The following is a 13,899-nucleotide window of genomic DNA, read 5'->3' as shown; positions in this document are numbered from 1 at the left end:
AAGGAGAGAAAGATCAACAGAATCAAAACTGCTGAGAAGTCTAGAAGGATTAGGGCTGTCAGTTTGCTAAATTCTCAACCAAAGCGTCCTTCTCTCCACAGCCGTTGGGTTTCCTTACCCTCACCATCAGGCTCACCCCTGCCCTAGTCTCTATAACAAAGAAGACTGAAAAATTGGGAAAAAAAGAAAAGCACCTCCTGGACATAGTCAACCCCTAGGATAGGCAAAAGGAGTGCGATCAAGGTCAGGATAATTCTTCCTCTGAAATAGGAAGGAAGAAAGCAAGAATATGTGAAAATACGAGGTTTAGAGGCAGAGGTATGTTCTTGGTTTTCTTTTATAACTGAAGAAGGTGGCTATAAAAGAGACATTCATGAATAAAACATTTTGTACTCTCAGATGAAAGAGTTAATTCAGTGATAAACAATCCAAGCTTTTATCAAAAATAGAGAGAGTATTTTCTAAGTTGCCATACGAGGTCTTTTATCCAATTGGAAGTCTGATTTAGTCAACAGCTCTGTTACTCTTGTACATTTTAGCTTCTTATATCTATAAATTCATATTTTTTTAAGTAAATATTTATTCATTGGTGTCTAAATAAACTGTATGAGAACTTCTAACAAAGCTATACAAATACTTGATAACTATCATGGGTAGGGAATAACACTAAATATATTGATTTACTGAATATTATTTTTAGCTCAATGGTGCAAATGTACAAAACAAATATTTTTCTTTATAAACTGGCACTATAAAAGTGATTAGTCCATATAATTTACGTTAAATATAACCGTTACTCTTAAATTTATAAGCTTGCACAATTTAAGCAATATCACAAAATCATGCATCTAATACTTTTGCTTGTGTTCATGATTATCAGTCATTACATGGGGCAGCAAATTGGTTAAACCAGGTCAAATCCAGTTCCAGAAAAGGTTTATTTGACTTGCCTGATCCCAAAATAAACTAGGGTGAAATAACCTTATGATATTAAAGCAAAGACAGACATCAAAAGAGAAACACAGTATTCATAAAACCTGTGGGAAGATTTCTTTCAGTTTTTTTTTTTTTTTTTTTCTTTCAGTTTTATAAGCGTATCCTTTAGGACAGTCAGAAAAAAGGTCAGACAAACCCAATTTATATTAGATCATACACTGAAGAAAAATGATGTGATCCTTCTACATTTATTACCATAAGAGTTGAATAAAGGTTAATGGATTTGAAAAACTGCATTTCCAGGAGTCTGGTTTTTAATACCAAGTGGCTGGCAAGTTACCATCTATTATAAAGGAAAATTGTTGAGATAAATAACTTGCATATAAAGATAGTGTAGCAGATTCAAGGAGATTTGTTACTACCTCAGTCTACGTGAAATAAAGCATTTAACAGAATAAAACTGTTTTCAGACCTCCTCAGGTAAAACAAAATAATGTTTGTTTAATTTCCATTAAAAGAAAAAAAAATAAATTCCAGGTGTAGCTCTTGACAAGAACTCAGATCTTGATGTTTCCTCTAATTTCTTTCAGCTCTGAGATACCTTGCTCCATGAGCACAATCGCATCTTTGCTTTCTTGTTAGGCTTCCATTGTCTAAACTTGAGTATATCCCCACAGATTCTGCTTCTGGTCATGTGTGACACAGGAAGTACCAGCAGTCTGCCCAAGGGGTTCTGTTTTCAGCCTGAACTCTCATCAAGAAATGACCTAGTGGGGCTTCCCTGGTGGCGCACTGGTTGAGAATCTGCCTGCCAATGCAGAGGACACGGGTTCGAGCCCTGGTCTGGGAAGATCCCACATGCCGCGGAGCAACTAGGCCCGTGAGCCACAACTACTGAGCCTGCGCGTCTGGAGCCTGTGCTCCGCAACAAGAGAGGCCGTGATAGTGAGAGGCCCGCGCACCGCGATTAAGCGTGGCCCCCGCTCGCCGCAACTAGAGAAAGCCCTCGCACAGAAACGAAGACCCAACACAGCCATAAATAAATAAATTAATTAACTTAAAAAAAAAAAAAAAGAGTCAAGAAATGACCTAGTAAGCTGTAACTTAAAATACCCCTCCCATCACCTACAGCTCACCAAATGATGACCATGGCCAAATACACATTCTCGAGACGGAAGACACTGATTAGAGAGATATCATTAACAGGTTAATAAATATATAATGGTAGAAGATTTGCAGAGTAAAGTGACAGAGGCAAAATAGCCCAGAAATCAGATGATAAAACTTAGTGCTTTAAATAACATTTAAATTAATTTTTAATAAAATCAACTAATTTAACAATTTTCAAATTAAATCCCATTAGTATCAAATGAGATTAATATGCAGATAATGATAATGGCCTTAAAGAATTTATCAACTACAGCACAAACATTCCTGGGAAAGATATGGGATTCAGAATGTGATCAGGCTCTATCTGGAAGAAAGGAAATCCAGACACAACTGAGAGATACTGAAGAGGCACAGAACTTCGTATCAAAACCCCACTGAATAGTATTAATAACTGCAAGGATATGCTTAACTTATTGTATCTTTAAAGACATGTAATTTTTATTCTATACTGTGAGTTCCATTATTCCCTATGCATTCTTTTATTACCTTCATAAAGTCCTGAATTAAAGAACTTTTTGAAAGCATTGTTACAAAAAAATATCTAGTTTAATTCCCAGACACTAGTCAAGATTCTGGGGCTCAAATGAGACAAACCAGATAAGCAATAACTATTACAATGTTCTTTTTTTTCTGAGTGTTCTACAAGTTACATTTACACAAAAGGATCTGAGTGAGAGCTATGATGTTAAATCTATTATTGTTCAGCCTTTGAAATAAATTATTCCTTCAACTAAAAGCCCGACATGCAGCAACAGCTCCAAAATTTTTATTCAAGAGAAGGTAATCTGATAGGAAGACAGAGAGAATCTAAGGGAGCATGGCATGAAGTTATTTGTGCAGAGAGTAAACATATTGTTTTTCTTAGATTTTATGTTACATAATCGATGAAAATAGCCATGTTTCCTAAAGTAACTTTTATTCACCTCTTAGTTAAGATTGTGAAAATATGGCTTATCCATGATTAGGTGATGATGAAGATGATGATTTTATTTGAGGGTAGCTTTTATCTGAGGATGACAGGGAGGTGGAAAATAAAGCCAAACCCTAGCAGGAGTATGCATATTCTAAAGAATAAAGACCAAACTCTGGTAAACTGAAGACTTTCCATGATGTTATACCAATTATTTTTCCAATTTTATGTTTCACTAATCTCTCCTTATCTCCCACTCTGTAGCCAACTGGGATTGATTACTAACCATTCTGCCTACCCTCTAATATTTTTCCATCTCTATGTGTCTCTTCATGCTGTTTATTCTGGATCTGAAACGCTTTTTATCTAATCTCTACCTGTCAAAATGAAATCCATTCTTCAATATTCAACTCACATTTCAACTGTTTCACTAAACCTAATATGATTTCCTCCAATCAAAATAAACTTCTTTTATCTCCTCCCATGGTATTTTGTACTCTATTATTATACTTACCATATTCTATCTGCATTAAAGTAAACTGTGTACAGTGCTTGATTTCTTCTTCTATAGGATTGTAAGATTTTTGAGAGCAGGGATAGATCTAATATCCTTATGAGGAAGAATTTTCCAAATGAACCATAACTTATTTTATATAATGATGGCTTTTCTTTGAAAAAGAGGAAAGTTATCTCTTAAAATGACCACTTAGGGGTATTCTACACCTGATTTGTTAAATTTGATTTCTCATTTTAAGAGCTACTTTCTATATATCCAAGTATATACTATCTATATCCAAGTGAAAATATAACCTTCCACCTTAGTAACCTTCCACCAAATGATAGTTAAAATTGAAAATGTGATTGATTGCTATCTTGTTTGAAATGCAATAAAGTTCTATTGGTTAAAAAGCAAATAGTTACTAATCAGGGCCTTGTTCAGACTGCCACTCATTTGCTAGGTAATCCCAAGCAAACTATTTATACTCTTTGTGCATCCACTTAACTAATCTGAAATCTAAAATATGGATTATCTGCTTTCCAAGTTGTTACACATATTGGTCATTGTGAAATTAAGAGTTATAATGAAGGATTCTGAAAAGTGAACAGAAATAATACTTGTTAATAACACTCTGGAACTTGAATAATCTAAAGTGATCTAAGGAAAGAATGGATTTAAATGAAGAAAAGTTTTCAGCCAAAGTATGTATGATCCATAATGATGCATCACAAGATTATGAAGGCTCTTTTCCTAATATGTTGACATTTGAGCATGTAACATTTAAAAAATGGAGAAAACAAAAAAGGATTAGCAAAATATAAAGTTGACTGACAATTATACACCTAAGACCAAAATTGATATAATTCAGTTTTGTTACTTGAGGGTTTCTAAATTGTTGAACATAGTATTCAGAAGTGAGAGGGAGTAAAAAGTAGCTTTTGATCCAACAATTTGACTTCTGGAAATTTATTTACCAATACATGTGTTCAAAGACCCATATATGCCCACACACATTCTTAAATACAAATGTACAAGATTTTCACTGAAGCAAAATACTAGAAACAACCTAAATGTCCATTCACAAAGAGTGAAATGAATTATGATACATTCATTTAATAAAATAATATGTAACAATAAAAGATCAAGTGTATGTACCAAACTGGACCAGAATAAATTTTTAAGAAAGAAGCAGAGTATCAAGCAACGTGTATAGTAGGCTCCCATTTGTGTAAACAAAAGGGGGAAGGAGTATGTACACAGATAAATGTTTCTATAAACAGAATATTTCTAAGGGAATACATAAGAAATGATTGTTTCAGGGGTAGAGGATTGCAGAGTTTGGGTTTGGAGTAAGGTTTACTTTCCAAATATATCCATCTATAAAAATATTAATTTATTACCACACTTTTTTTCTTTGACCACACCACAGCCGGCAGGATCTTAGTTCCCCAACCAGGGACCGAACACATGCCACAGCAGTGAAAGTGCCAAGTCCCAACCACTGAACCACCAGGGAATTCCCTACCACATTCTTATATGACTTCTTCAATTTTAAAAAAAGTATAATAAAATTATGTTTATAAACTGTTAGAATAAGTTCAATTAGTTAACCAAGATGCTTAGGGCACAAACAATTCAAATCAAAATTACATGTTTTTTCACAATAAAGTATACCTCTGTATTATTTTATTGTTTAGAAGTACCTGCCCAAATATTATATCAAAGTTTAATAATGGGTTTATGAGATAGAATGATAATTATCTGCATTTTATAGATTACAAAACTACAGTTTAGCAAGATGAAATTATTTACTCAGAATTACTCAAATAGCAACCAGGACAGCTGTACAAGCCTGATTTCTGACTTCTCGGAGGCTCTAGAGCCTTGTGTCTAATGGTGGTACTATGCAATGCCCTCCAAACTCCACAGGCAGAACCCAAGTCCAGGACTACTAAGCAATCAAAAATCAAACAACGTGAAAAAGTACAGTGTTTGCATAGAGTGATTTATGATATTTAAGTGGGAAAATATTTCCTATGAAATACTTATTTAACCAGTTCTTGTCACATCTGTGTTACCTCCTGATCCAATGACAAAAATAATGTGACGAATATAGCAGCTTACTTTGTATTAACTTAGTTCTCACTCTGTGGTAGATCGTCTTTTCAAAGGTGGCCAAATAGCCTATCCCACATGCATTTCTTACAATGTAATGTTGATATTCATCCCTTGCATAGAGTAGTGGGGTCTATTCCCCTCCCCTTGAATCTGGTTGAACCTCTGTGATTGCCTCAACCAACAGAGTATGGCATTAAGTAACCCTATGTGATTTCCAAGGCTAGGTCATAAGATGTCCTTTACTTCTGCTGTGATGTGTGGGGACTCTTACTCTTAGACCCCAGTCACTATGTTGTGAGGAAGATAAGTATCCACCTGAAGAGGACTCATATATAGGTGTTCCAGCCAATAGCCCCAGCACTGGCCAGTAGACATGCAAGTGAGCAAACCTGAGATGATCTGTCCCCAGCCATAAAGTCACCTCCAGCCTTCCAGTAACCCCAGCTGATTCCCAACATTCTCATCAAGCCCTACTCAAACTGCAGATTAATGAGCAAAACATATGATTACTGGTGTTTGAAACCACTATGTTTGAGGTGGTTTGTTATGCAGCAATAGATAACCTAACCTAACCTAAAAGCTAGGTTTAGACTACTGAACTCAATGCCATATGTGTCACTAGGAACAGATAATTAGCTCCTTAATATACCATAATCTACCCATATAGTAACGCTTTATAAAAAATGAAATGCTAATCTTTGCCAAAGCCTATAGTGAATGAAGATTAAAGTCCCCATTTATTTCTCATCTCACTTCCATATTCAACATAGCTGAGCTAGAAACTGTTTTCTAAAAACCTCTGGAAACTCTCTGTATTCATCAAATAGGGTACATCTTGTCTTTTTTCCATTTGTTTTCTTGATATAGTTTTATTATATGCATTTCACTTTCATAAACTGCTTCCGTTCCAGACATAAGGGCTTGCCTTGTACATTAATATGATGTTTAGATTGAAAACTATGTAAATAACATTTAAAAAACAAAGTCAAAAGCATGTTAATGTCATTAGATTTTCTAAAAATTACATGATACATACTTTTTTCTGAAATCTGAAAAACTCAAAATATCTAAATCCAGAGGAGAGAGTCCAGATATTAACTCATGCCAATATGTCAATTGATTTTTTTTTTACAAAGATGCAAAGGCAATTTAATAAAGCATAGTCTTTTCAACAAAGGGTAATGGAATAACTGGATATTCATATGCAAAAAAAAAAAAAAAGAAGAACCTTGAACTACACATCACAAAAATCAACTCAAAGTGACTGAAAGACTTAAATGTCAAATGTTAAAATGATAGACTTTTTAAAAACTGGGAGAAAATCTTTGTGACTTTGGGTTAGGGAAAGAGTTCTTAGATACAACAGAAGGACAACCCATTAAAGAAAAAACTGATAATTGGACTTGATCAAAATTAAAAACCTTTGCTCTAAGAAAGACACTAAAAAGAGAATAAAAAGAGCAGAGATAGACTAAGATAAAATATGTTCAAATCATATATCTAGGGCTTCCCTGGTGGCGCAGTGGTTAAGAATCCCCCTGCCAATGCAGGGGACACGGGTGCGAGCCCTGGTCCGGGAATATCCCACATGCCACGGAGCAACTAAGCCCCTGGGCCACAACTACTGAGCCCACGTGCCACAACTACTGAAGCCTGTGCGCCTAGAGCCTGTGCTCCGCAACGAGAGAAGCCACCGCACCGCAACAAAGAGTACCCCCGCTCACCACAACTAGAGAAAGCCCACGTGCAGCAATGAAGACCCAACGCAGCCAAAAATAAAATAAATAAATTTATTTTTTTTTAAACTATATATCTAACAAAGAACTTGCCTCCAGAATATATAAATAACTCTCTAAACTCAACAAAAAGTAAACAACCCAATTTAAAAGATGGCCAAGGGCTTCCCTGGTGGCGCAGTGGTTGAGAATCTGCCTGCCAATGCAGGGGACACGGGTTCGAGCCCTGGTCTGGGAAGATCCCACATGCCACGGAGCAACTAGACCCGTGAGCCACAATTACTGAGCCTGCGTGCCTGGAGCCTGTGCTCCGCAACGGGAGAGGTCGCGATGGTGAGAGGCCCGCGCACCACGATGAAGAGTGGCCCCCGCTTGCTGCAACTGGAGAAAGCCCTCGCACAGAAACGAAGACCCAACACAGCCATAAATAAATAAATAAATAAATAAATAAAAATTTTTTAAAAAGATGGCCAAAATATTTGGACACTTCAACAAAGACAATGTTGGCAAAAGTATTCAAATACCATTAGTCATTAGAGCAATACAAATTAAAATCACAATGAGATACCTCTACAGATCTATTAGAATGACTAAAGGAAAAAAAATGACAATACCAAATGTTAACAAGGATGTGGAGCAACAGGAACTCTGGTTCATTGTTGGAAGGAATGCAAAAGCCATACAGCCACTTTGAAAAATAGTCTGGCAGTTTCCTATAAAGTTAATATATGCTTACCATATGATCCAGCAATCCTATTCCTAGGTATACACCCAAGAGAAGTGAATACTTAGGTTTACACAAAACCTGTATACAAATATTTAATAGCAACTTCATTCATAATTGCCTCAACCTGGAAACAACCCAAATGTCCTTCATCTGAATGGCTAGACAATGGTACACCCATACAATGAAATACTATTCCACAATAAAAAGGAACAAAATATTGACAAATGCAAGAAGTTAGATGGCTATTAAGGGCATTACGCTGAGTGAAAAAAAGTCAGTTTCAAAAGGTTGTATTCTGGATGATTCCATTTACATGACATTCTGTGAAAGGCAAAAATATAGGGACAGAGGACAGCTCAGTGGATGCCAGAGGTTGAAGGTGGGAGGATCTGTTTGACTACAGTGGCATTAGCACAAAGGAATATTTCAGGGGAATTCCTCAGCAGTCCAATGGTTAGGACTCTGCACTTCCACCACAGGGGACACAGGTTCGATCCCTGGTTGGGGAACTAAGATCCTGCATGCTGCGCAGTGTGGCCAAAAAAAAAAAAAAAAAGGAATATTTCAGGGAGCTAGAACTGTTCTACACCTAGATTGTGGTGATAGATACACAACTCTAAGGATCTGTCAAAACTCATTAAACTGCATAAAAAGTGAATTTTACTGTATATAAATTAAAAAACAAAATTAAAAATCTAAACCAATTATATCAATGCATCACTATATTCACTTATTGCTTTTATTCTCTTTTATCCCTTCACTGTCTAAAGGAAATTATCCTCTTTTTGTAACTCAAATACTTTGCATAACATGAAAATTCAAAATATAACTTATCTTGACAAGCATAAACAAAGCATGGAATTAATATTGGAAGAAACTAAAAAACTTGAAAATAAAGCCTCCTATTTATTTATGCCTGTTCAAGAAGACTCTCCATTAATCCAGCTCATTCTCAGAACTATTTTTCTCAGCACCAACATGGAAACAGCAGGAATAATTGAGGAGCTCTCAGGGGAAACAAAAGCTAAACGAGGGCTTTAGTCTCTCCTCTCAGCAACCATGAGGCTGCAGAAATGCTATCTTAGAGAATACAGAAGTGCAAATGGAATTCAAGTTATTTTCATTTGATGAATTAAAATAATGAAAATTATTTCAACTCTGTTGTAAATCCTACAGTTAATCAAGGCAAACTAAAGGAGAATTCCTGAGAACGGTTACAGAGGGCTCAAAGTATAAAGAGTGCTAAGAAGATCTCCCCCAATAGCCACAAATTAGAAGGGGAAGACAATAAAATAACAGTGAGTGTGAAATGAGGCATCGTGACCACGTTTTAAATCCCCGAGTTGCATAGTTGCAGCTTACCAGCTATGAACTTGAGGATGCAGCTTAGTTTCGCTAAACCCACATTACTCATCGGAAAATGGGAATAATAATATCTCCTTCGTAGGACTGTTGGGAAAACTGTGCCTTGCTTAGCATCACACCTGGCCCCTTTGTAAATATTTTATCATTACCATATGAGAGGCTTCTGAGTTTCTACAACAAAGAAAGAAAGAACACTGGTTTGCTTCCATAAATGAAATAACACTAATATCCACAGATCGTGGAGAAGGATTGATCATGAAACAAGAAAAAGACACTAAGTTTCACTGGCACCAATTATAAAGGATGTCTTATAGCTCTCCAATTCTCAAAGTAATCAATGCTTTGGAAACTCCCATCATAGCTCATCAGAAAGATAAGGCCCAGAAAGATGCTAGCAAAGTACCTTAACTTCAAGATCTCAGTAAACACTCATTTAACTAACTGATTTAAATTTTCTGGCAATGGCCATAGAAATCATATGGATCTCTTGATACACATAATATATGCAGACAAACTATTTAAAAACTTAGTGGCAAAACTATCGTTTCTTTATCTTTTATGGTCAGAAAATGAATAAAGAATAAACACGTAATGAAATCCAGGAGATTTGTCTTTATAGTTTGGTAGCTAATTTGACTTAAACGGTTTTAAAAAGTAGTGAAACTTCTGTACCATAGTTATCTTGTATAGAAAACAAAGAAAATATAACCCTTTTCTTAAAAGAGGGAAAAAATTAAATATCTAGTATCTTAGGAGCCTGAGAAGACAGAGCATATTAATAAATTTTTCTCTCCCTTAACATGACAGAATGAAGTTGAAGGTCATTTTCCCTTGATCGTCTCATTTTTGGAAATCTAGATTTTAACTGCACTGTGCAAAGGCACTGGATTACTTCAGTTATTTCATGCTATATCAGCAATTTCCAAAAACTTAAAAAATAAAAATAAACTTTGTCCAAAAGATCAAGTTGTAAAAATAATATATACAGTTTCTGATATATCATTCTAATAACAGATTAAATAATTAGCACAGAAATATATCATATATCAAATGGATACAAACATTAATTCAGTCATACAGTGACTTTTTAGGTATATGCAAACCCAGGAATTATTTAGACTCATTATTAGAGGAATGATCAAAACAAAAAGTTGAGAAATATATTTTTAAATAATGTGGAAAAGCCCCTATAAGCAATTCAAATTTCAGATGCTTTAATGCTTGTCTTCATTAAAAACACCTACACCTCCTAATGGATAACATTTTTATCTTCTTCATTTCTTTATCTTTAGGGCATGAAACATTACTCCGTTCTGAATAAGTGTTTGTTGAATAAATGAATCTTCACATAGAATATTTTCATTGAAATTAGCAGTTAAATATACTAATTTACAGGATATAAATATATATTCACTGAAAGCCTTTCTAAAACATTTTATTTCTAAATTTCTATTATATAATTAAAATGATGACCAATAAATTTATATGTTGCTAAAACCCATGCTATGTCTTTAATTAAAATCTTTCAACCTTTGGACTTCTATGTTCTTTCAATTATACTTTTTCTGTCAACTATGGTTTAAAAAGAGGAAAACAATTCAGACGTTGATTCAATTCTGATTCAATCCAGAATTGATTTGAAAAAGAATTACTAAAGAACAAGGAGAAACATGTCAGGGAAACAGTGACACAGTTAAAATATACTAGGACTGGGACCTAAAATATTTCACCATTTTGCAGGAAAACACTGCTATCCCTTCTGCTTTTTAAAATTTCTAATTTGCTCAAAATCACTTGCAGGAAAAGTGTTGACGCTGTAGTCAGAGGTTGTCAGGACTTCTGTTCCACCTGCCTGGATGAATCAGGTAGACTGGAATGACCAATAATTCCAGCAACCTATTTCTACACCCTATGCAAATTAATGCACCAATCACTAAAAGAGTGCTTCTGTAAGGTCATATAAATTAAAGGCTGAGCAGAGGACACCAGTCAATTACTTGAATGTTGCAGCATAATGTCATTTACACAGCTTCTAATTACGAGGTCCTCTAAGTAGAGTGTCTACTCTGCAAAATAGCAATGACCTTTCATACAAATTTTTTCTCCTGACCATTTTCACACATACTATTTCTTAGATCAGTAGAATTATTCTAAATATAGAATGAGACTTCACAGAGATTCTTATGAGTACATATAACTATATACACAAACATACATATATATTTAGCCAAATAGGTATAAAAATGATTTTTCACATAGGACATGATTTTTCTTACATTGCAAATAGCGGTGATTTCACCATCATTCTTAGACGCATAAATATCACAAATAAAGATGTAATGATGCCTGCTACCACAATGCTTCACGAAAAAAATAAATAACTCCAAGTGCAATTAAAAATGCATTGTCATAAAATTAGAGTCTTGGATTCTACAAGCATTTAAAACCCTAACAATTTCATTGAGACAGAGGCCCATTTTAAAAAAGTACACATTGATCTTTAGTCATTGCATTAAAAATGCACATAAACAAAGGTTATCCCCAAAATAACATTATCTATACACATTAAAATTCAAATGTGGCAAAGACCTTGTGAAGTGTCAACCAAATTTTACTGTCATGTTTTCATAAATTCTAAAGCTTCTGGGTTCTTCAAAATTTCCACATTGCCCTGAAGAAAAACTATTCTGTTGGGTATTATCCTCCTGCTGCATTAACCAGTTTTACCATATTTCTAAACAGGAGTTCGATTCTCCTTGGTAAAGAGGTTGCCTATCTGTAGTCAGTGGATCAGATTCTCACACCCATACACTACACTGAACAGGGCAAACTGACGCTTGCGTTGCTACCGCGATAACCTAAAGTGCTAATGCTGTAGTTCCTGGCAATGGTAGCACAAAAAGAAGAAAGCTCTTTTAGATACCAAATCACAGATCAAACCAGATGGAGTACTCCCATGTTTTAATATTACCATACAAACAGAAAACAGGGTTTATTCAGACAGCCAAAGAAATGTGCATCACCCACCCCACACCCTCCCTTGCAGTGTTGGGGAAAAGTGTCTCTGCAGACAGAGACAGTCGGGAGAGCAGGAACACATGTTTTCCAGTACTAATGTCTAATACAAGGCTGCAATTGTTGGGTGTAGCTCTATCTGAAAGTTGAGAACTAGTAAGCAACCTCTAGACACGGTCCTTCTCTCCTGTGGGTGGGAAGTGAATGCTTCCAGCAGTCCCTCTCAAGGTCCTCGGGGGTTTGGGGTCTGGGGTGGATTTCCCCCCTGAGGGCACCAAGGGCTCCTCCTTAATGGTGTAGCTCCGCAGTGGGTCATGTGACAGCTGGGCGTGTGTCTCTGTGCGCGGTGGGGGGATGAGTTTGGGGGATGAGTTTGCGGGGTGTGTATGAGCGTGTGTGTATGCATAAGTTACACATCTGGTTTTGGAAAACGTGTTTTTCTAGGAGTGTGTGTGTGCGTGTGTGTGTGTGTTTCCGTGTCCGTGTGTGAAGCGAGACTGGGAAAAGGGCGTTCAGAGAATGGTCCTGGACCAGGCGATGCGGCCGAGTATGCCTGTGTCAGTCCCACTCCTCGTCAGCCTCTGCACTGGGGCGACGTCCCCGTCCTTGGGGAAGGCGAGAACAATGGGGTGCGGGCGCCCCTCCCCGCACTTTGTGCACCCACCTGACGAATCCGCGGCGGGTTCGGCGGCGTGGAGGCCCCGCCTTCCGGGGCCGAGGAGGTGGGAGAAGCCATCTTCCTGGTGCTCCGGTTTCTTCCTCCTGTCACGCCCGGGTCCCCCGGGTCTCCTGCGGCTCCTCCGCGCGGGGCCTGCGGCCCGCGGCCCCAGACGGGCCGGGAGGTTCCGCAGCCGCCGCGCCCGCGGCCCCGCCCGGCTCCTCCGCCGCAGAGCGCGAGGGGCGGCTGCCCGCTTGGCTCGCCCGGCCGCAGTCCTGGCCGGAGCCCCTCGCCCCTTCCTGCGCCCACCTACCTCCCGGCGGGGAGACTCCGGGCCATGGCGGGCCAGGGTCGGGGGCGACCTTGGCCTCGGGGTGGGGCCGGCGGCTGCTCCTTCCCGGCGCCGCGCGCCGCGCGTGTGAATGTGCGAGCGGCGGAGCTTATTCTAGCGGCGCCGGGGGGAAATGAGGCTGCTTCCCTCGCTGCCGCCGCTATCGCCGGGAGAGCGATGAGCTCATGGACAGCTCCCAGAAATATGTCTATATGCACCACTGACTGCCGGAGTTTGGGAGGTGGGTGGGGAGAAGGAGGCTCGTCGGCGGGCGCTCCCGCATCACAGGCAGACGTTCCCTCGGGAGGCCCCCGGCCGCTGGGGCGCGTGCAGCTCTTCGCTGCCCAGCTCCACACTCACTCGGCTCTTCCCATTCATACCGGGCACACATTGCCGAGTCCCACGCATTCTCCCCTTTCGCATTGTGATAGGCA

At 38.1% G+C, this 13,899-nt stretch overlaps 1 protein-coding gene across 1 annotated transcript in view; it reads right to left on the bottom strand.

Annotated features, from left to right (window-relative positions):
* Positions 1–13,624, bottom strand: part of ANK2 (ankyrin 2) — a 688,006-nt gene extending 674,382 nt beyond the window's left edge. Inside the window, exon 1 of the mRNA XM_082389582.1 lies at positions 13,141–13,624. Within this exon, the coding sequence (XP_082245708.1) occupies positions 13,141–13,212 (72 nt within the window). The 5' untranslated portion in view covers positions 13,213–13,624. The remainder of the gene's footprint in view (positions 1–13,140) is intronic.
* Positions 13,625–13,899: the final 275 nt, after the last annotated feature.

Source organism: Balaenoptera borealis (assembly GCF_965194805.1).
Source record: "Balaenoptera borealis genome assembly, chromosome: 4".
Lineage (NCBI taxonomy): Eukaryota > Metazoa > Chordata > Mammalia > Artiodactyla > Balaenopteridae > Balaenoptera > Balaenoptera borealis.
Note: the sequence above shows the minus strand (reverse complement) of the source record. Positions and strands in the feature narration are given on the sequence as shown.